This window comes from Elephantulus edwardii, unplaced genomic scaffold, assembly GCF_000299155.1.
Source record: "Elephantulus edwardii isolate Elephantulus edwardi_28Jun2011 unplaced genomic scaffold, EleEdw1.0 scaffold00020, whole genome shotgun sequence".
NCBI classification, from domain to species: Eukaryota; Metazoa; Chordata; class Mammalia; order Macroscelidea; family Macroscelididae; genus Elephantulus; species Elephantulus edwardii.
The window spans coordinates 2,906,425-2,929,803 of record NW_006399770.1 but is presented as its reverse complement, the minus strand read 5'-3'; the positions used below and the strand labels follow the sequence as shown (position 1 = coordinate 2,929,803).

At 37.4% G+C, this 23,379-nt stretch overlaps 1 protein-coding gene across 1 annotated transcript in view; it reads right to left on the bottom strand.

The window, feature by feature from the left end:
- The window catches only part of EVI5 (ecotropic viral integration site 5), a 369,934-nt gene that overhangs the window by 140,321 nt on the left and 206,234 nt on the right, over positions 1–23,379 (bottom strand). The window contains exons 12-14 of the mRNA XM_006882417.1: positions 8,075–8,209; positions 3,788–3,928; positions 2,457–2,615 (exon numbers count right to left, since the gene is read on the bottom strand). Of these exons, the coding sequence (XP_006882479.1) occupies positions 2,457–2,615; positions 3,788–3,928; positions 8,075–8,209 (435 nt within the window). The remainder of the gene's footprint in view (positions 1–2,456; positions 2,616–3,787; positions 3,929–8,074; positions 8,210–23,379) is intronic.

Here is a 23,379-nt window from a genome sequence, read left to right as displayed (position 1 = left end):
TGTGTTTCATTGACTATGCAAAGGCATTTGACTGTGTGGATCATAACAAACTGTGGCTGACTCTGAGAAGAATGGGAATCACAGAACACTTGATTGTGCTAATGCGAAACTGATGACAATAATACCTAATAATATATTCCTCCTAAACAGTTCTCTCCCTCATCTGTTTCAATGCAGTACACATTATTTATTCCCTCTTAGTTTTCCCCCAACTCCAATGTCAGTCCTGTTTTACAACAGTGGCACTCTACAGTATTTGTCCTTTTTGTGAATGAGATATTTCACTCAGCATAATGTCCTCCAGGGTCACCCATTTTGAATAATACTGCATGAGTTCCCTGATTTTCAATGCAGCATAGTATTCCATTGTGTGAATATACCATAGCTTCTCTAATCATTCGTAAACATTCATGGGCACTTGAGTTATTTCCCAATCTTTGCTAATGTGAACAAAGCAGCAATAAACATGGGTGTGCATATATCTGCTTGGATGTCAGTTATGGTCTCTTCGGGGTATATTCCCAGTAGTGGATTTGCTGGGTCAAATGGTATCTCTATTTGCAACTTTTTGAGAAAGCGCCATACTGCTTTCCACAGGGGTTGCACCATTTTACACTCCCAGCAACAGTGAATTAGGGTTCCAGTTTCTCCACAACCTCACCAGCATGTGTTGTTTGTTGTTCTGTTAAATTCATCTATTTTATCCTCTCCTAGTTGTAAATTTCTGAGATGCCTGGAAGATTGTTTGTTGTGGATTAGGGCTTCTAGTTCTTCCAAACTTTTCTCTGATGTAGTTTATAGTCCTTGGTTTTAGTCCTAAGTCCCTGATCCACTTTAAGTTGATTTTTGGGTATGGAGTAAAGTGTGGATCTTGCCTGAGGTTTCTGCAGACAGTGTTCCAATTTTGCCAACACCGTTTGTTAAAAAGGCTGTCATTCCCCCACTTAACTCATCTCCTCTCCTTGTCAAAAATCAGTTGACCATATGTAGATGGGCTGATTTCCGGGTTCTCAGTTCGAGTCCATTGATCTATGCGTCTGTCATTGTATCAGTACCATGCTGTCTTGACCACCACAGCAGTATAGTAGGATTTGAAATCAGGAAGTGAGATGCATCCTATCTTGTTTCTCTTTTTAAGGAGTTCTTTGCTTATTCAGGGCCTTTTTCCATTCCAAATGAAATTGGAAATTGCCTTTTCCATCTCCTTGAAAAATGAAATTAGTATTTGTATTGGGAATGCATTGAACGTGTAAATTGCCTTTGGTAGTATTATCATATTAGATACCACTGTTGCAGCTGTGTGGCCCATGAAAGCTTTCCTCATTTTCAATGGCAATCTGCTTTACTAAGGATGGTGTCCTTCTCAAAGAATTGGTACCACTCAATATTTTCAAAGTACATGAGACAAGGTCTCTCAATTCTTGCTTCTACAGAGTATTCTAGCAGTATTTTTTTTCCACATCATATGTATTTGTTCATTTAATTTCACATGTCATGGCATATTTCATGTTTTTCATTAATCCCATAATTCAAAGACATCAATTCTTCTTCTTATTCACTCTCCAGGTACCACATACATATTAGGTGACTGAAAATGTCATGGATTATCATGTGCATATTAGTTCTGAAAGAGACATCTTTGCTTATTAATACCTTAAAGAAGTCTTTCAGAGTGAATTTGGCAAATGTGGCATGTGGTTTGATTTTTCTGACTGCTGCTTTCACAGATGTTGATTGTGGATACAAATAAACTCTTTGACAACTTAAATATTTTATTCAATATTGATCAAGGCAGACATTTTTTTAATAGTTTCACTAAGTTACTGTTTGGTGGTTTAGAAAACTTCAGGAAAAATACAAGAGACTTCAGGAGACACTTTTGGTTTATGGTTTAAAGATCATATTATGGCAATAGTACAGGCTCTACAGCTTCATAAAAAGTTTGATGCCCATTAAAATTTTAATTCTGCTTGGCATATTTCTCCTTTTGATCAGGAGTGTCTATAGAATCTTGGATCAAAATATTCACAAAGGGTAGCTAGCTAGGCACCATTCAGTTTTAGTCTCATAGAAAGGCAATTATTCATGGAAGTAATCAGCCAAACAATCCACAACTTCCTCTTAATCTTGACTGTGGTTCTCTTTCTTTGTTCCTTTCCACTAATAAAGACCAATTGTTGTGCATTGGATGACTCCTTAAAAGCCTTTAAAAACCCCAGACACTGTGCTACAAACTAGGAGATAGAATAGAATCCCTAATCATGTTATTAGGCCAATTAACTGGGTTTATCAACCCAGGAAACTATGCGCCTACACCTCCACACCAAGGAAAGAAATTCCAAATCCTGTGAGGTTTTTGGTTGTGCATAAGCAGTCTCACAACTACTCTTTGGTTATAAGTTGTGTGCAACATATTACAATTCACACATTTAAAGTTAACAGGTTTTCTATCATACCTGTGTTTCCATTTCCAACATCCTTTGTTTTGTTTCTCTTATTTCTGCCTGTGTTTCAGCTTCTTTAAGTCGAATTGTCATAAGTTCATCTTGTAACTCATTCATAGCATTTTTCTTAAGTGGGTCTTTCCATCTCCCACTAGTTCGAGCTAAATGGCGCTAAAACAAAACAAAACAATTTACATTCCAACAAACACTGTCAGTATAAAAATAAGCTACTTTACTAATAATTTACTTTGGATCCTGTACTATAGAATGCACTTTTTAAAAAAAAATTTATTCTTTTTTTTTTTTTTTGTGTACCATCAAATCAGATCTGACTGGTATAAGAGGAGACTGTCCCTTCTCCAGCATAGCACCTGGTGGATTTGAACCATTCACCTCTGGAATTGCAGTGCAGCTTCTTGCCACTAGGCCACCAGAGCTCCCTTAGAATGCACTTTTTATGAACCATTTTATTTTATTCTCAGAAAATCTTATGGGTTCTATTACTTTGATTTTACATATAATAAAACAGAGACAGTGTGATTAAGAAATTTTATGAAGGTTAAACAGCTAGCCTAGTTGTTATGAAAGTTTTTTCATATTGTCACGAATAAAATTCTAGAAAAAATATTGGTATTTGAGCTATTTATTCACAGGAATTAAGAACATTAAAGTTAAAAGCAGTGTTTTAAAAATTATTAATGATTATGAAAGACCAGTTTGTTGCTTTATTTGTTAAATTGCAATTTACTGCAGTCTGGTATTTGCCTCCTCCGCCCTAGTAGCTATGGTGAAGTCAAAGATTAATTTCAGTTTTTGAAACACATCTGCAAAAATTCAAATCAAGACCTCTATTTCTAGACCATATGGAATTTTTTCTTCTTCCCTTTTTCTGTTCCTGTATAGACTTCTTTTGTTTCTTGTCAACTATTTCCCACCTGTATGAGTAAATCTGTGTACAGATAATTACTAAAGCTAAATGTTGGATTTATTATGAGCTTAATTTTTAAAAGCAGTTAAAAATTTAGAGACAAATTTATCATTGGGATGACTCCTCTCTTTCAACATTGACCAATTTAAACATCAAAATGGGAAATATATACTCTCTTGAAAAAAAATTAGTTAACTGTTCACTTCTATTTAACTTTTATTTCATGAGAATTAAGAGGTGGGAAACATGTATATATGCACTCAAATTATAAATGCTCTCAGTTTTGCACATTACCCAGAATAGTTTTCAGTTAAAACTTATTTCCTAACATTGGTCATGAGTTACCTCAATTTCTCATAAATTGGATATCTGGCTTTTACTCTTCTTTTTAAAAAGCCCACAAAACATACTATACCTGCCAGTGTTCTTCCAAATCCTTGACTTGCTGTCTAAGTTCTTTCAAACCCATAATAGCTTCTGCTTCTCTCAGTTTTACGGCAATGAGTTCTTCCTGAAGCCTTGCAATGTTATTCTCATCTGGCAGGGAATTGTTCCTCTAAAGCAAGGGAAAATTTAATATAAAATTTTTAAATTTAAGATTAAAAAAAAGTTTGTTACATACAATAATAGCTATTTAGTACACATGTAATTGTTATTGTTGTCGTCGTTATGTGCCATCGAGTCGCCTGCAACTCATAGTGACTCTATGTAAAACAGCCCTAAACACTTTGCTCTTTTCTGTGCCATTTTTTGTTTCCGACACACCTACCCTCCTTACCCTAGTCACTGAATAATCCATCTCATCAAGGGTCTTCTCCTGTGCTGTCCCTCTGCTCTCCTCAAGCATGACATCCCTCTCCAAGGACTGGTCCCTCCTTGCAACATGTCCAAAGTATGCAGACAAAGGTTCAGAATCCTTACCTCCAAGGAGCAGTTTGGTACACAGTTTTATTAAGATGTAACTCACACCCTTTTAAATGCATGTGAGAGCAATCACTGCAACAATGTTTTGTCAGAAGAGTTTCATTTATGACCCAAAAAAAGTTCTGTACCTAGTGGCAGTAACTCTCATTTCCCATCTCTACCCAGCACTGGTAACCACAATCTAGTCTGGTTTTCTCACAGTTGTCAAAATGTAACTGACTCATACTGACTCTCTTGTTAGGTTTTTGTGAGGATGTAAAATCACATAGAAAGAGACTGTTCATCTTTTTCCTTTGGAAGCACTGATGGATTCAAACTGCTGGAGAGGTACTGCCTATATATGGATTATTACATCATTAGGGTTCCCTATAGCCTAGATATACAAATGAAAAATTCCAATATATGTGATCTTTATGACTGGCTTCTTTTACCCAGCATACTGTTTCCATGGTTCATCCACACTGTCACCAATATATCACTGCACATTTATTGTCAAATAATGTATCACTTTGTTATTGTTACCTACTGTTGAGTTGGCTCATAGCAACCCTATGCATAATAGCTCTGAACCCTGCCATATCGTAAGCCAATTTCACTGTCTGACACATCTACCACCATTATTCGTTACTGTGTCACAGTATACTACACTGTTGTTATTATTGTTGTTGTCATGTGCCACCGAGTCACCTGTTACTCATAGCAACCCTATGTACAACAGCCCTAAACCCTGCTCTATCCCTTGACAATCTTATTGTCTCTGACACATCTATCCCCATTACCTCAGTCACTGAATTATTCCATCTCATCCAGGGTCTTCCTCTCCTGTGCTGTCCCCCTCCACTCTCCCAAACATGATATCCCTCTCCAAGAACTGGTCCTTCCTTGCAAATGTCCAAAGTATGTCAGACGAAGCTTCAGAATCCTTAATTTTAAGGAGCATCTTGGCTTCACCCTCAGCAAGACAAACCTGTTGGTTCTCTTAGCAATCCACGGTATATTCAATACTCTTCTCCAACACCACAACTCAAAGACATCAATTCTCCTTCTATCATCCCTAGTCACTGACCATGGCCTGTATCAGGCACACCTTAGTCTCTAGAGAGACAATGTTACTCTTCAGTACTTTGGAGAGGTCCCTGACAGCAGACTTTCCTAATAAAATTCATTTCTTGATTTCCTGGCTGCTGGTACCAAGAGTGTTGATTGTAGAGCCAAGCAAACTAAAACTGTTAACAATCTCAATCTCTTCACCATCCATAATGATTCTGCCAATTGGCCCAGTGGTGAGAATCTTTGTTTTCTTAATGTTGAGCTTCAATCCGTATTGAAGGGTGCAGTCCTTGACCTTCTGCAGCAAGTGCCTCAGGTCCTCCTTAGTTTCAGCAAGCAGGGTTGTGTCATCTGCATAACGCAGGTGGTTGATGCCACATTTCTCTCTGTAGAGTCTAGCTTCCCGGATGATCTGTTCTATATACATATTGAAAAAGTATAGAGACAGAATACATCCCTGGTGGACACCCTTCACGATTTTGAACCAGGCGGTGTCTCCTTGCTCTGTTCTGATGACTGTCTCTTGGCTGAAGCATAGGTTTCGTATAAGCACAATCAAATGTTCTGGGATTCCCATTCTTCTTAAGAGTCAGCCACAGTTTGTTGTGATCCACACAGTCAAATGCCTCTGCACAGTCAATGAAAAACAGGGAGACATTCCTCCGGTACTCTCTGCATTCAGCTAAGATCCATCTGACACTAGCTATAATATTCCTAATGCCACGGTCTGTTCTAAATCCAGCCTGCACTTCAGGCAGTTCTCTGCTGATGTGTTTTCTAATAATTTTTTTATAATCTTCAGCAGAATCTTGCTTACATGTGATATCAATGATACTGTTCAATAATTTCCACACTCTGTCAGATCACCTTTCTTTGGGTATGTATCATCTTTTGGATACATTTGGGAATAAATATAGATTTGTTCCAGTAGCCGGCCAGGTGGTTGTCCCCAGATTTCTTGACACAACTTGGTGAGCACATCCATGGCAGCATCTGTCTGCTGAAATATGTCAATCAGTATGTCATCAATTCCTGGAGCCTTGTTTTTTGCCAATTCTTTCAGAGCAGCTTGAACTCTTTCCTTCATCATTACGGGCTCTTGCTCATACGTTGTTTGTTTCAAGAATTTATCCATTTATCAAAGGACATCAATGTGGACTGCTTCTGTCTTGTTTTGGGTTTTGTTGTTGTTGTTGTTGCTGTTATTATCATAAGAAATGTTGTTATGAACACGTATGTAAAAGTATTTGTGCATATCTTTTATATCCAATTCTTCTGATATCTAAGGAGTAGAAATACTGGGCTATATAGTAACTCTATATTAAACTTTAAGAAACTGCCACACTATTTCCCAAAGCATCTATGACATTATAGTACCACCAGCAATGCACAGAGATCACTGTACTTAATTTTGAGGACAAAGTATAATTTTTTAAAAAAATTTATTAAATAGCCCAAAATATGGTTTTGTTGTATTTTATCAGTATGCTACTTTGAGAAGAGTGTAAAATCTCTGCATTAGTCACGATATATCACTATAGTGTCAAATCTCCATAGTCATTGTATCATTATATCAACACTCAAAGAGCTCTAGTGGTGCAATGATTAAAACATCCAGCTGCCGACGGAAGGTTGGTAGTTCAAACTCATTAGCCACTCTGTGGAAGAAAGATAAAATAGTCTGTTTCCATAAAGATATGTATCCTTGGAAATCCCTGTACTCTGTCCTATAGAATCACTGCTTTAGTATAACAATATTCCAATAAGTAGCACCAAAATTATCTAAAGATTTACTGTAAGGGATGAAGATTAAGTTTACTCTATAGTTAAATGTCCACCTATCTTTTGTCCAAAGGGTCACTATGAGTCACCTACAATTTGACAGCACTTAACAACAACAATGTTATAGAATAACCCAGCTCTGACAGCTCTGTGAAGTGATTAAGAGATTTAAAACAAAGGCAAGAAATCAAAAGGCATATAGTGTTGGGAAAATCTGGAAAAATGGGGCTTAAGCACAACAGTGTTTATGAGGATGGGGCAGAATTGGGCAAGGTTTCCATCAAAGGGCCACTACGAATCAACAGCACATAAAAAGGAAACCAATATACTACCTTAAATGCCCAGGACTGAGTGTATGAATTTTTTTATTTCTAAAATACTACATGGCAGACATAAAGATTTTAGTCCACAGGGATGATAAAGGTTTTGGTCAACTACCCCTTCTCATGACAGCCTACATATTTTCTGAACTAAAAATGAGAAATTACTAAGAAAGCCTTAAGATCCTATTTTTCTAGCAAACAATCAAAATACTTTTCAAGTTAAAGACCCAGATTGTTACTGAAACCATGGAGCAGAGAATATTACAATGTTAGACACAAACTATTCTAATCAGCAATTCTTTTAATATTCTTGGTGACTTCTTTTCAAACACTTAAAAGAGTGAATTTTCCAAAAATAATACAAAGAGGAACAAGAATATTTGCTAAATCATTTTACTTCTGATTCTGGTCAAATCTGTTATAAATAATAAAATGGGTAAAAATTTGTATTTGTTATGTCCATGATCTTTAAGTCTTCAACTCCTAGATTAAACAAGTGTAATATAAATAACTAATATGTAAGAGTTCTAGGTTTTAAAAGCATTTAACTTTTCAATAAGTAAATAAACATCTACCACATATTCCGTTTAATTTGGGAGTAAGCGCACTTAGAGCGCTTGTACCTTCTCTATGTCCAGGACTTTATCTTGCATCTCCTTTAGGGCACACTGAGACTCAGCTTCACTCAGTCGAGCTTGGACCAATTCCTTCTCCAGCTGTAGCACAAAATCTTCATTGTAGTTGGAACTGCATTTATGCTATAAGTTATAGACATATACTGAAATTTTATGGAAATTTGAACATGTATTTATATAAAAAACAAATGCAGTAAGATACAGTTATTAAAAACAATTGAAAAGTTAAAACTCTACCTGATCAACATTTCCAGTGTATCTTAAATCAACTTTTCAAAGAGTCAAAAAGGTCTAATTTTGATATTTATAAAAATGATCTATTTAGGGGTCTGGCAGCTATTTAGCAAAGTGATGAAAACCAATTCATGGAAAATAAATATCTCTTTCTATGCACCCTCCAGTTACTGAGACTATGTTCCATCTCTGTAGACCTATATTATAAAATATTGTAGTCATTAACCATAAGTGGTTATGAGCACTTAAAACACAGTTAGTCCAAACTAAAACTTATATTTAAGTGTAAAATATTCATTAGATTTCAAAGTCTTATTACAAATAGTAATGCAAAGCATCTTACTAATAATTTTCATACATACTAAATATGTTAAACTAATTCTAAATACATTGATTTAAATAAAAATATTATTAAAGTTCTTACTCTTGTTTCTTCCATGTGGCTACGAGAAAATGTAAAACTGCATTTGTACTCTACATTAAATTTCTATTGGAAAGAATTGTTACAAACTCTAAAAGATGAACTATACTTGTAAACAAAAACAAGGAACTCATAATAACATGAACTATCCTAAATCTCAATACAGAAATATTTTCTTTGCTCTTAGAACTATACAGTTTTTAAAAAAATATGTTAATGATTGCTGGAAGCAGAGAAAAGTTGATGTCATATAAAGAAATGAGCCAAAAGAATATGAAACCTTCCAATTTCCCTTGTTACTATATCTCTGAGCCTACTCGTAAGGAACCGTGCTGCCAAACTAAGGGCACATGGTTGAAATCTACCAGCTGATCTACAGGAGAAAAATGGGCAATGTCTGCCCATGTGATTTATAGCCTAAGGAAATCTGCCAGAGGGTCAGCTGTAAGTTGGATCTGGCTTAATGGCACATAAAAACAACAACTATATAATACAAATACAAATACAGCGACTTAAACCCCATTATAAAAAGTTCCCATAAAAAGCTAGTCTACAAAAGCAAAAATATATCTAATTCATAATTTTAAGACTTTCTAAAAGATATTATCAATTTACACTTAATTCATGCAGTAAAGTCAAAGTGACAATTCAAATTTTGATCATCTTAAGGGAACAATCTCCTATTGAACAAGCATGAATATAGTGATTCCCTTCCCCAGTATATTAGGAACAAATGATCTAACAAATGAAAATATTTTAAAATGTTAAAAGTTAATGTAAGACAATGATACTCCCTTATTCCAATTACGTACCGCCATGATAAAATTTTTAAAAGAATGAACAGTTTATTTACCAAGCAAGCATAACTAATGTAGTTGTTTTCAGAAAATTATAAAATGTTATAAGAAGTATGCCTACGGCAGATACTACTTACAATCAACAAATACTTACCTTGCACCAAATATAGAAATCTTTTTGAATGATCACAAGCAAATTGTAGGTGCTATTACTTATTCAGTGAAATTATAGTTATTTTGTGGAAATTACTAGCTATTTCCCCCTCTTTTTAACTTACTTCAGTTTGTTTTCCAAGATTCCACATTGGGAGATTCCCAAGAAAACTTTAAAGCCAATCTACCCACAGGAGAATGGAATTTTTAATCTAGTATAAACCAACTGAACTAATCAACCATAAATAAACCTTAAAAAGCCAAAAACGAAACACAGAAAAACTACAGAAATATTAAAAACAAATCTGTATAAAGAAAACTTACAAAAACCTGAAACCCTCTGATGACAAGTTAGATTAACACCTATCATGAGCCTTTTATTCACTAACACATTTTCTGGACTCTAAATGTATTCTTCCCCTCCCTCCCATCCCAATTTACAGAGCCTATGGAACATATTTCTTGATTCTCAAGTTCATCATGGCAAAGATCAATCATTACACTTCAAACTGCACAGAATCCAGTTCTGCAAACACTGGTAATTTGCAGTCACCAGTTGCTCTGTGGAAGAATGATGTGACAGTCTGCTTTCATAAATATTAAAAACAACAACAACAACAACAAACCTCATTGCCATTGAGCAGTTAGAACTCAGAGTAATGCTCCTCTCGAATTCCAAAGTTAGAAATCTTCTCAGGAGACTGCCCATTTTTCTCTCTAGGAGCTGCTGGTGGATTCAAACCAGCAGAGTTTCACAACCTCCAGGTTAACAGTACATCTTGCTACAGACCTTGACACTAGAGCTCCTCCATAAACATTACAAACTTAGGAATCATATGGAGCAGCTGTCTTATATTCTTCTCTGTATTCTATGGTCTGTATGAGTCATAATTGATTGGATGGCAACAGGTTTGGCTTTTTTCGGTTTTCAGTGGCACAGTAAATAAAGTTAGAATCTTTGGTTTTACAGTTCTCCATTGCTTTCCCTCTGCTGTCAAGACTAAAGCTGTCATTTTCCAGAAATAATCTTAGATTTTTAGTTCTCTTATCTTGGTATTCAGTCTTGCATCTATGCTCAGTCCTTTGTTTCTTTTTCTTGAGCTCCTTTCATTGGCCACACATTTGAAATCATAATGCCAAGGGAACGCTACTCTTTGAAAACTATACTAATAAAATTTTAAATAGTATTTCAGATCAATCTGAAGCCATTCATTCACCCTAATTTAAAAACCTCTACTCATATGAAAATCTGCAGCTGGGGATCTTTCCAAGTTACTGACGTCAGTTTGAAGACTAAGGTGCCTGTGATTCAGGCCATGGTCTTTTCTGATCGTTAGCTATGCATCCGAGACCTTGACAATGAAGAAGGATGAATGGAGAAGAAGTGACGCCTTTGAGCTGTGGTGCTGGAGAAGAGCACTGAACATCCCATGGGCAGCCAAGAGAACAAACAGATATGTCTTGGAGAGGGTGCAGTCAGAGTGCTCTTTGGAGGCAAGAATGATGAAGTTTCACCTTACATACTTTGGACAAGTTGCTAGGAGATGCTATTCCTTGGAGAAGGACATGATGTTGGGAAGGGTGGAGGGCTGGCAAAGGAGAGGAAGGCCCTCAACCAGGTGGACTGACACAGTGACTGATGCACTGGGCTTTTGTGTGTCAGGAAGTGTGAAGATGGAGTAGGATAGAGTAGGGTTCAGATCTTTTATTCATAGGATTGCCATGAGTCATACTCAACTCCACGGCACCTAACAATAGCAATTCATAGTCTATTTTTTTTTACAGCAACATTTAAAAAAACAAACTTGGCATAGCAGCACTTATGTGGAGTGAATGGTGGATTCAAACCACTATAGGGGCAACACCTCTGGGTTAGCGGTGCAACTCCCTAAGGTCTATGTCACCAGAATTTCCTAAATAGAAATTTGCTCTGTTCAATTTTATTGATAAAATATTTTATTGGACAAAACTATTTTCAATTTAATTAATTATCAATGGGTAAATTTCACAAGTAATATTAAATTAATTAATTGGAAGTTTTCATTTTTGCTATTGTTTCTTTTCTGATACATTTTAAATTTGATCCATTAGAACATTTGCAGTTGTTTTCTCCTTTTTGCTTCTTATTTCTACTAATTCTGTTTTTCTTTGTTCAAAATCTTACAGATATAAATATGGTTAGGAAAATAACTTCTCCCAACATTTAGCTTTATGTTGTTATGTACTCTCAAATCGGAACTGACCTACAGTGGACCCTCCAGCAGTTTTCAGAGGCAGTTTATCAACGGGAGGAGACTGCCCATCCTTCTCCTGCAGAGCAACTGATGGATTTGAAGCACATGCCTTTGGAATTGCAATGCAGTTTCTTACCACCGGGCCACCAGCGCTCCCTTTTACAAATTTTATTGTACCATTTCTACTCTTTGTAAGCTTTGGGCTTTCTTTTTTTTTTCTTTCAAGCAGTCTGTGCCATTGATCGTGTAAACTGGAAGAATTATAATAAAAACTCGTTGCTATCAAGTTGGAAAAGACTCAAAAAGGATCCTCCAGGGTTTTGGTGGCTGTAAATTGCAGGAGAGGAGAATGTCCATTTCTCTGTCTTGGAGCTATTGATAAATTAAAACTGCCAGAGAGAGGAGGCCTTTGGATTAGCCATGTAAGTCCCTACAGATTGGACCAGCAGAGTGCTCTAAAGCTACAACAGTGAAACTATGTTAATACTAATAATCACTATCACACTGTTACTGTTACTGTTATTGAATTAGTTTCAACTCAGGGAACCTCCACTGGGTTTCCCAGTATAAATTTTAATCAAGGAAATGACCTGGAGAATGGCTGGTGGGTTTAATCCATAGGAATTACTTACTGAGTACTGACTACATGAAGTCACAGGCTTTGTTCTAGAGAAATCAACTGACTTAAATATCAACAACTCTGATTTCTAATTATGCTATAGTTTATAGAACAAAAGGAATAGCTTCATGAACGGACATCACAACTGGAAAAGTAATGAGTTGGAGGAAGGGAGGATGACCCTCATCCAGATCAAGTGACACACTGACTGCTGCAAATACGTGATAAGTGATGAGGACGGCACAGGATAGGAAAGGGTTCAAATTAGTTTTGTTCACAGGGTCACTATGAGTTGTGCTCAACTCAATAGCATCTAACAACAGCAACAAATGTATATAAAAAAAATTACCCTGTGTCTACAATTCTTTTAATGTTTCTATGATATCAACAATTCAACCCAGTGAAAAATGGCAAATAAGTTTTCAGTACTAAAAACACATTCAATATCATAAACTTTTCTGGTGTTGCAAAAGTTACAAAGATCAAGATAAGTCAAAGCCCCATTAAGAATACTTCTTGTTTCATAAATATCGTAGAGAGGGTGAGACCAGGAAGCTCCTTGGAAGCAAGGATTCAGAAGCTTCATCTGACCTACTCTGGACATGTTGCAAGGAGAGGCCAGTCCTTGGAGAGGGAAGTCATACTTGGGAGGGTGGAGGGACAGCAAAAGAGATTAAGACCCTCCATGAGATGTACTGATTGATTCAGTGACTAGGGGTAATTGGGGTAGGTGTGTCAGAGACAGTAAAATTGGCACAGGATGGAGCAGGGTTTAGGACTGTTGTACACAGGGTCGCTATGAATTGCAGGTGACTAGACGGAACATAACAAAAACAAGTGTCCTAAATTTAAAAATGAATTATCATATTAATAATTTGACAGACAGGAATAATATAGCAAAAAGCAAATACGTGTACTTTAGGAGCTCTCCTGTGTTATTAAACAAAAAATTCAAATTGGAATAAAAAGACTGTTTATCATTGTTGACTGTTGATTGCCATTGAGTTGAACAGGACTCATAGTAACCCTATGAACAAAAGGCCTGAAATCTTTCTATAACTACTCTCATTTATCAAATTTCATAGTGTTTACAGAGGCATGTTTTTTAGGAAAAGGCTGCTTCTAAGCCTGTTTTAAACTTAGAGCTTGGGTAATCACTATGACATTTGACATCCTAATGGCACAGGGTAGATGTATCAAATATTGACTAAATTTAATCTTATATTAAGTTCCTAAATTCAAATATATCTTGGCACTTATGTGCCCTTTTCAGGAAGCCACACATTTCATTGAACTCTGTGATTTTATTTTTTTTTTATATTTTGTAACATTTATCAAAATTCTGAAGTTACTTGTACAATTAATTTTCAAAATGTATCTTCCTAAACCATGTAAGCAAAACCAGGGACAGATGTACTGATTTAACAATATATTATCAGGACTGAACAGTACTTTTCTTTGTAAAAAAATGTTTGTTAGAGAAGTTAACAAGCTCTTGCTTAAAAAACAAGAAAACAAAAAAAACCCCCTATGTTAGAAAATATATAACAAACATGGGAATGGAAAGGAACTTAGTGCTGCAAAAATTTTATTAGATAATCTATAAATCTGACAGAGAGCATGAGAGGTTGACTCCTTTGAAATGCACTGTTAACTCAAAGATCAACATCCCTAGTAGTTTAATCCACTGAGAGGAAGAGGAAGAGGAAGAAAGACAGACATTTTCTCCCCCCTGCATCAATATACAGCCTTGGAAACCCAATGGGTTAGTTCTAACTCTACTGTAATGAGAGAGAAAAAAAGAGACAAATTTGATGATATTTCATTAGACTGTCAACACAGCAATCTTTAACAAGTCAGTTTTCTTAAAACAAACCAAAACCAAAACAGAATAGATAAAATTTAAGTGTGAGGAAATGATACGTTTGTACATCTCAACCAAAAGCTTATGAAAAAACCACTATTCCACAAGGGAAGCAGTTTCAACCCAAGAGAAAATGACAACAGATTTACAGAGGGAAATAAAGGTTATGTCTTGCTTTTTACCTGGTAGATGATTGCTGAAAGATTGCTTTCATTCTACCATTTACCTGGTAGATGATTGCTGAAAGATTGCTTTCATTCTACCACATGCTGTAATAAACTTTTAAAAAATATCCAGGCAATGTTGTTGTTATTATGTGCTGTCAAGTTGACCATAATGCACAGAGATCCTATGAACAATAATGCTGAACCCTGCTCTATCCTGAGTCAGTCGCACTGTCTCTGACAGATCAGCCCCTATTGCCACAGTCACTGTGTCAATCAATCTCCTCCAGGTCTTTCTCTTTGCTGAGCCTAGACCTTTCCAAATATGATGTCCTTCTCCAAGGACTGGTCCCTGCTGGTCACATGCTCAAATATGTGAGACGGAGTTTCACAATCTTTGCCTCAAAGGAGAACCTGGTTTCACTCTCTCCAGGACAGACTTGTTAGTTCTCTTGGCAGTCCATGGTAATAGGGATATACCACTTAAAGATTTGATACCCAAAATTCATTTGAAAATCAGGTATGTAATTTTTCATATGGTTTTTTGTTGTTATGTGCTTTCATATCACCTGTGACTCACTGTGACCCTATGTACAACAGCTCTGAAGCCCACTCTGAACGGAGCCAGTCTGACTCTGATACACCTATCCCCATTGCTGTAGTTACTGTATCAATCCATTTTATCTGGGGTCTTTCTCTCCTGCACCGTGCCTCCACCCTTATGAGCATGATGTCCTTTTCTAAGGATCGGTCGCTCCTGGCCACATGCCCAAACCATTTGAGATAGACTTTCAAAATCCTAACCTTCAAGGAGAAACTTGGCTTGAGTCTCTCTAAGATCTATTTGTTTTCTTGGTGGTACATGGTATGTTCAAGACTTTTCTCCAGCACCACAACTCAAAGGCATCGATTCTTCTTCTGTCATCTTTAGTCATTGTCCAGCTATCTGATGCACAGCAAGTAATTGTGAAGGTCATGGCCTGGATCCGCTGCAACATAGTCTCAAGACAGACATCATTGCTTCTCAGTACTCTGAAAAAGTCTCCGGAAGCAGATTTACCTAAGACAATTCATCTTTTGATTTTCTGACTGCTGGTGCCAAGAGTACTGATTGTGGAGCCGAGCAAGCTGTAACTGTTTACAACTTCAATCTCTTCTCTGTCCATCATGGTGCTGCCAACTGGCCCAGTGGTGAGAATCTTTGTCTTCTTGATGTGGAGCTTCAATCCATATTGAAGATTATAGTCTTCTACATTCTCCAGGAAGCGCTTCAGGTCCTCCTTAGTTTCAGGAAGCAAAGTTGTGTCATCTGCGTAACACAGGCTGTTGATGAGTCTTCCTCCAATCCTGAAGTCATATTCCTCCTCATAAAGCCCAGCCTCCTGAATGATCTGTTCTGCATATAGATTGAAAAGATATGCCAACAGAACACATCTTTGATGTACTCCCTTCCTAATACAAATGATGCAGTGTTTCCCTGCTCTGTTCTGAGGACTGATTGCTGGTCTAAGTATAGGTTTTGCATAGGCACAATCAAGTGTTCTGGGATTCCCATTCTCCTCAAGGTTAATCACAATTTGTTGTGATCCACAGTTTAAAGTCTTTGCATAATCAATGAAACACAGCTAAATATCCCTCTGGTACTCTGCTTTCTGCCATGATCCATCTGACATTGGCAATAGTATCTCTACTGCCACGACCTCTTCCAAACCCAGCTTGTATTTCTGGTAGTTCTCTGTCATTGTACTATTCCAGTCAATTCAGGATAATCTTTAGCACGATTTTGCTAGTATGTGATAATTAGTGATATTGTACAAAAATTTACACACTCTGTTGGGTCACCATTTTTTGGAATGGGAATAAATATACATCTCTTCCAGTTGGCTGGCCAGGTAGTTGCCCTTCAGGTTTCCTAGTACAACATGGTGAGCCTATCTAGGGCAGCATCTGTTTGTTGAAATATGTCAATTGCTATTCCATCAATTCCTGGGGCTTTATTTTTTGCCAAGTCCTTCAGAGCAGCCTGAACTTCCTCCTTCACCACCATTGCCTCTTGATCATAAGTTGTTCCTTGAAATTCTTCTGGATTAGCTAATTCTTTTTGGTACAGTGACTCTGTATATTCCTTCCACCTCCTTTTAATAGTTCTTGAATCATTTCATATTCTTCCCAAAGCATCCTTAAGTATTGCAACTCGAGATCTGAATTTGTTCTTTAGTTCCCTCAGCTTAAGAAATGCTAAGCAAGTGCAGTTCTTTTACTATTCGGACTACAGGTCTCTGCATTTATTATAATGCTTCACTTTGTCTTTCCATGCTGACTTTTGATATCTTCTATTCAGTCCTTTAACTTCTTGATTTTGTCCCTTTGTTTTGGCTTCTCGGAGCTCTAGTGCAATATTCTGAGCTTCTTCAGATATGCATTTTGGTCTTTTCTTCATCTTCTTCTGTCTTCCTTTGATGCTTTCTGTGTCATTCAATATATTGCCCATAGCATTTTTTCAATATTGTGGCAGTAGGCCATCCACTTCCTAAATAACAGGCCTATGAACACTAAACAAAAAGAACAATTATAACAGTGTAGTGGTAGAGCCCAAACTGGAAGTCAGGTGAAATGAGGAAAATCAAGAACAAAAATCATTTAACAACTCGAACACAGAATGTATGTAGCTTAAATGTTGGAAAACTGGGAATTGTTAAAAACTAGAACACATTCCATTTACAACATATGAATAAGATGTTATAGGCATTGGTGAGATGCAATGGACTACCTTTGGCTAATTTTACTCAAATAATCATATACTATTCAAGGAATGAGAAACAGGAAGAATGGTGTTTCATTCATAGTCAAAAAGTCAATTTCAAGTTCTATCCTGAAATACAATGTTGTGAGTGACAGGGTAATATCCATTTCCATACAAGAAAGACCTGTTAACATGACTATTATTAAAATATATGCTCCTGCATCTAGAGCCAAAGAGGAAGAAATGGAGAATTTTTGCCAAAGTTTGCAGTCTGAATTTGACTAACCATGCAATCAAGATGTGTTGATGATAATTGTGACTGGAATGCAAAAGCAGGAAACGGTGATGAAGGAACAGTAGAGTTGGAAAACATGGGCTTGGTGATAGAAATTAGACTGGTACGAGAGTGACTGAATTTTGTATTTACAATGATTTATTCATTGCAAATACCTTTTCTACAAGATACAAATGACAACTTTACACGTGTATTTCACCAGATGTGCTGCATAGGAATCAGACTGACCATATTTGTGGAAGAAATTGTTGGAAAAGCTCAACATTGGTAGTCAAAACTAGGCCAAGGGCAGACTGTGATCCAGATCATCAATTACTCATATGCAAGTTCAAATTGAGGCTGAAATGAAAATAAGTCCATAGGAACCAAAGTATGATGTTGAATCAGTTCCATCTGAATTTCATGATCATCTTAAGAATAGGTTTGAGGCACTGAGCATGAATGATAAAAGAAAAGATCAGGTGAGAGATGGTATCAAGGACATCATCCATGAAGAAAGCAAAAGGTCATTACAAAAACAGAGGAGAAAAAAAAATAGAAATTGATGTTGAAGAGACTAAAGATTGCGCTGGAGTGTCAAGAAGCCAAATCGAAAACATGTCAATGCGAAAGAGGTGAACAGACTATTTCAAAGGGCAGCTCAGAAGGACAAAGCAAAGTATTATAAAGAAAGGTGCAGAAAACTGGAATTGGAGAATAAAAAGGAAAGAATTTGCTCTGCATTTCTCAAGCTGAAAGAATTAAAAGCAGTGTAGATGCACTTATATACTTATTGAATGAATCACTCTACTCATTATGCACATTTTATAACATATATAGGACTGCAAAGTATACAAAGTGTCTACTAATTTTGAACCAAATCGGATAACCTTACAGCGAATTCCAAGATAAAAGATCATATTAGGTATTTTTCTTGTGCTATCTAACTTGACTGCTATATACAGTTGGATAAAGGAGGAAAGGGAAGAGCTATATATATTGAACCAAAGTGGGATAAAAATATTTCCTAATTTTATGTTTTTATTATGAGAACTGCCAGATGTGCAGGCTGCATTTAGAAGAGGTCATGGTAGCAGGGATATTATAGCTACTGTAAGATGGATCTTGGCCGAAGGCAGAGAATACCAGAAGAATGTCTATCTGTGCTTCATTGACTATGCAAAGACATTTGACTGTGTGGATCACAACAAGCTATGGGTGACTCTGAGAAGAATGGGAATCCCAGAACATTTGATTGTGCTAATGCGAAACCTATACTTGGACCAAGAGGCAGTTGTCAGAACATAGCAGGGAGACACTGGATGGTTCAAAATCAAGAAAGGGGGCCGTCAGGGATGTCTTTTGTCTCCATACCTTTTCAATCTGTATGCAGAACAGATCATCCAAACTGCTGGGCAGTACAAAGAGGAATGTGGCATCAAGATTGGTGGAAGAATCTTCAACAACCTGCGTTATGCAGATGACACAACCCTGCTCACTGAAACTGAGGAGGACCTTAAGCGCTTGCTGCAGAATGTCAAGGACTGCAGTCTACCATATGGACTGAAGCTCAACATCAAGAAAACAAAGATTCTCACCACTGGACCAATTGGCAGCATCAGTATGGATGGTGAAGAGATTGAGACAGTTAACAGTTTTAGTTTACTTGGCTCCACAGTCAACACTCTTGGTAAGAGCAGAGGAAATCAAGAGACGAATTGCATTGGGAAAGTCAGCTGTGAGGGACCTCTCAAGAGTAACGAAGTGCAACAACATCAGGCTGGAGACTAAGTTGCACCTGATCCAGGCTATAGTCTTTGCAATTACGTGCTATGCATCGGAGAGTTGTACAGTGAATAGGGATGATAGAAAAAGAATTGATGCCTTTGAGCTGTGGTGCTGGAGAAGAGTGTTGAATATACCATGGACTGCTAGGAGAACAAACAGGTTTGTCCTGGAGAGGGTGAAGCCAGAATGTTCCCTGGAGTCAAGGATTCTGAAGCTTCGTCTGACATACTTTGGGCATGTTGCAAGGAGGGACTGGTCCTTGGAGAAGGACAACATGTTTGGGAGAGTGGAGGGACGGTGCAGGAGAGGAAGACCCTCAACGAGATGGATCGATTATGTGACTAGAATGGTGGAAATGAATGTGTTTGAGACAGCGAGGTTGGCACAGGATAGAATGGCGTTTAGGGCTCTTGTACATAGGGTTGCTATGAGTCGCAAACGACTCGATGGCACATAACAACAAAAACAACAACATATGTAGGGAAGTCAGAGAAATTTTAAATTCAATTTAAGTAGTTTAAAAACTATGATAAATCCCTTTAAATTAAGACAGCCAAAGCACTGATATTATGTATTTGCTGTAAAGAGAATTTTAAAAGTTTCATTTTTTCGACATTAAATGTCACTTAATATATATTTATATCCATTAACTTCGGGAAAAATGCTCTTAAAATGTACACCTACTATGGCCTCTGTATTTGAAGATAAAGACTTGAGATGATCTACCTCTACTTAAAAATAAAAGAAGGAAAGAATAACTGAGTTTTTGATTATTCAATCTTACACAATTGACAGAGTATGAAAACTCAGTTCCATATATAATCCGAAGTCCTTTTTATCTTCTAAAATACCACAAATAGCAAAGGGGAAGGAAGTACACGATTCTATTGTGCTAATATCCATAACACATGCTAGAATAGAGATTTGACATTTTTATTAGAAGGATTCTAAAGAATTTATGACATATTGAAAACAAAAATTATACATATGAACATTATATCTAAATATGAACATTATATATATGTGAACATATATATGAAAACATTAAGAAACACACATTCAATATTTTCAAATTGTAGCATGTTCATGACTTGGTAAAGAAAGTACTTCATTTATAAAAATTCTAAAAAATAAGCTCCTGTATCCTTAGAAGTTAAACACATTCTGCTTCTGAAGCTTTATTTTAAAAGGCTAATCACTTTTCCATATGATGGCCTCTCAATAAGAGAACATGATGTTAGCTGTTTTTCTTATATACAGTCCAGTCAATATGAGTTCTGGTATTAAAAACAGGTATGTTGATGCTATTATGTACGCTCTATCAGAACCTACTCATAGCTGACCCTCCAGTGGGTTTTCAGAGGCAGTGAATCACATGGAGGAGACTGTTCCTATTTCCTCTACAGAGCAGCTTGTGGATTAAAACCTTGTACCTTTGGGTTGGTAATGTAACTCCATATCACTAAGCCACCAAAGTGTCCCAAAACTTGATACAGCACTGCAAATTTTCTGTAAGCTATTTATGATTCAATGGAATCATTATAATTCTAGAAGATTGCATTGGGTAGTGCTTTGGTTTGAGTAATCAGTATGGTAATGTGGCGTTTACCTTTCAATATGACTTTTCCTAGCTTATGAGTGACTTTGTTATGCAGATGAGTGAAAATAGAAATGGTGCATTTTAGCCTATCCATCAGGGGATTAGCTATCTACCATCACACTAGGAATCTGGCCAGTCTCGACAATCTACAGGGGGATTGGCTTGTCTCAACAATGAATTAAGCAAACTAGCAGCAAGAGACAGACTGATCTTCCCTCTATCATTAAAGAAAAAATAAGAAAATATAGGATGCCCTTCTTGCTCCAGCTACAAAAAAGGGAGCAATAGCCATGACCGAAATGGGAATTGACATGATGGGACTTTGCTGGGGAGACCCAGTACTGGTAGCACTGAGAATGTGCTTGCACAATTAGAGACAGGAAGCCAATACTGACAGGACTAAGAACTTTTTAACACTACCCTAAAGCCTCAAAGCTCCAAAGCTGAGGTGATTGTGAGCACATTTGGAAGCTGTTCTGACTGTATTCTGCTACTAACTGGGACTGTAACTTTTTTACTTCCCTAACATGGTTCTGCTGTCATGAACCTCTCCAGAGTGCTGGAGAGCAACTACGTCAGTCTAGATACAAAGATGTACCTAATCCAGGCCATGGTCTTCTCAATTAGTTGTTATGCTTCAGAGAGTTGGACAATGACTAAGGATGACAGGAAAAGAATAGATGCGTTCAAGCTGTGGTGCTGGAGAAGAGTCTTGAAAATACTATGGACTGCCAAGAAACAAACAGATCTGTCTTGGAGAGGGTGAAACCAAGTCTCTCCTTGGAGGGTAGGATTTTGAAGCTCTGCCTCACTTACTTTGGGCATGTGGCCAGGAGAAATCAATCCTTGGAGAAGGGCATTATGCTTGAAATGGTCAAGGGACAGGGCAGGAGAGGAAGGCCCTGGATGAGATGAATTGATCTAGTAACTGGGGAAATGGGTGGTGTTGTATCGGAATTAGTGAGAATGGCTCAGGACAGGGAAGGGTTCAGAGCTGGTGTACACAGAGTTGCTACACATCACAGGTGACTCAATGGCATTTAACAACAATAACGTGCTATGACAGGTTTGGAAGCAGGGGTGGCCTCCAGAAAGTCTGATAATTTTGATAAATGTCCATAGCTGTAGAGGGGCTTCAGGCCTTCTGTTCATAGGTTTGCTGTAAGTCATGCTCAACTTGAAGGCAAGTAACAACAACAATATGGTTCTATGTAGTCTGTCAGTTATCACATCAGATTTAAAACCCAGCAGAGCAGTAAGATAGAGGTTGAGAAGAGCAGAAAGAAGAACGAGAGTGTAGGGGCCATATCTGACCTCATGGGAATTGGTTTTGTTATTGATGCTGTGAAAAGGGTAAATTCCCCTTTGTGAAGGTTGTAAAAGTCAGATATGGCTGTCCCAACAGCCTTTGCTGTTGTTACAAATAATGACTCATTTTCTGAATTTTTCAATAAATTTCTTAGATCTTTGTTTGAAAAAGCATTGTTGTTATGTGCCATTGAGTTGCTTGTGACTCACAGCGATCCTATGTACAAGAGCTCTAAACCCTGCTCTGTCCTGTGCCAACATCACTGTCTCTGACACACCTACTCCCATTACTCCAATCACTGAATCAATCCATCTCATTGAGAGTCTTCCTCTCTTGGGCTGTCCCTCCACTCTCCCAAACATGATGTCCCTCTCCAAGGACCAGTCCCCCTTGCAACATGCCCAAAGTATGTCACACAAAGCTTCAAAATCCTTGCCTCCAAGGAGTAGCCTGGTTTCACTCTCTCCAGGACAAATCTGTTTGTTCTCCTAGCAGTCCATGGTATATTCAACACTCTTCTCCAGCAAAACAGCTTGAATGCATCAATTCTTTCTGTCATCTGTAGTCACTATTCAGCTTTCTGATCCATAGCATGCAATTGTGAAGACTATGGCCCAGATTGGGTACACCTTAGTTTCCAGCTTGACATTACTGCTCTTCAGTACTTTGGAGAGTTCCCTGACGGCTGATTTTCCCAACGCAATTCATCTCTTGATTTCCTGGCTGCTAGTACCAATAGTTGCTGATCACAGAACCAAGCAAACTAAAACTATTAACAATCTCAATCTCTTCACTATCCATAATGATTCTGCCAATTGGCCCAGTGGTGAGAATCTTTGTTTTCTTGATGTTGAGCTTCAATCTGTATTGAAGGCTGCAGTCCTTGACCTTCTGCAGCAAGTGCCTCAGGTCCTCCTCAGTTTCAGCAAGCAGAGTTGTTGTCATCTGCATAATGCAGGTGGTTGATGAATCTTTTACCAATCCTGATGCCACATTCCTCCTCATACAGCCCAGTTTCCCAGATGATCTATTCTGCATACATACTGAAAAAGTATTGAGACAGAATACATCCCTGGCAGACACCCTTCACGAT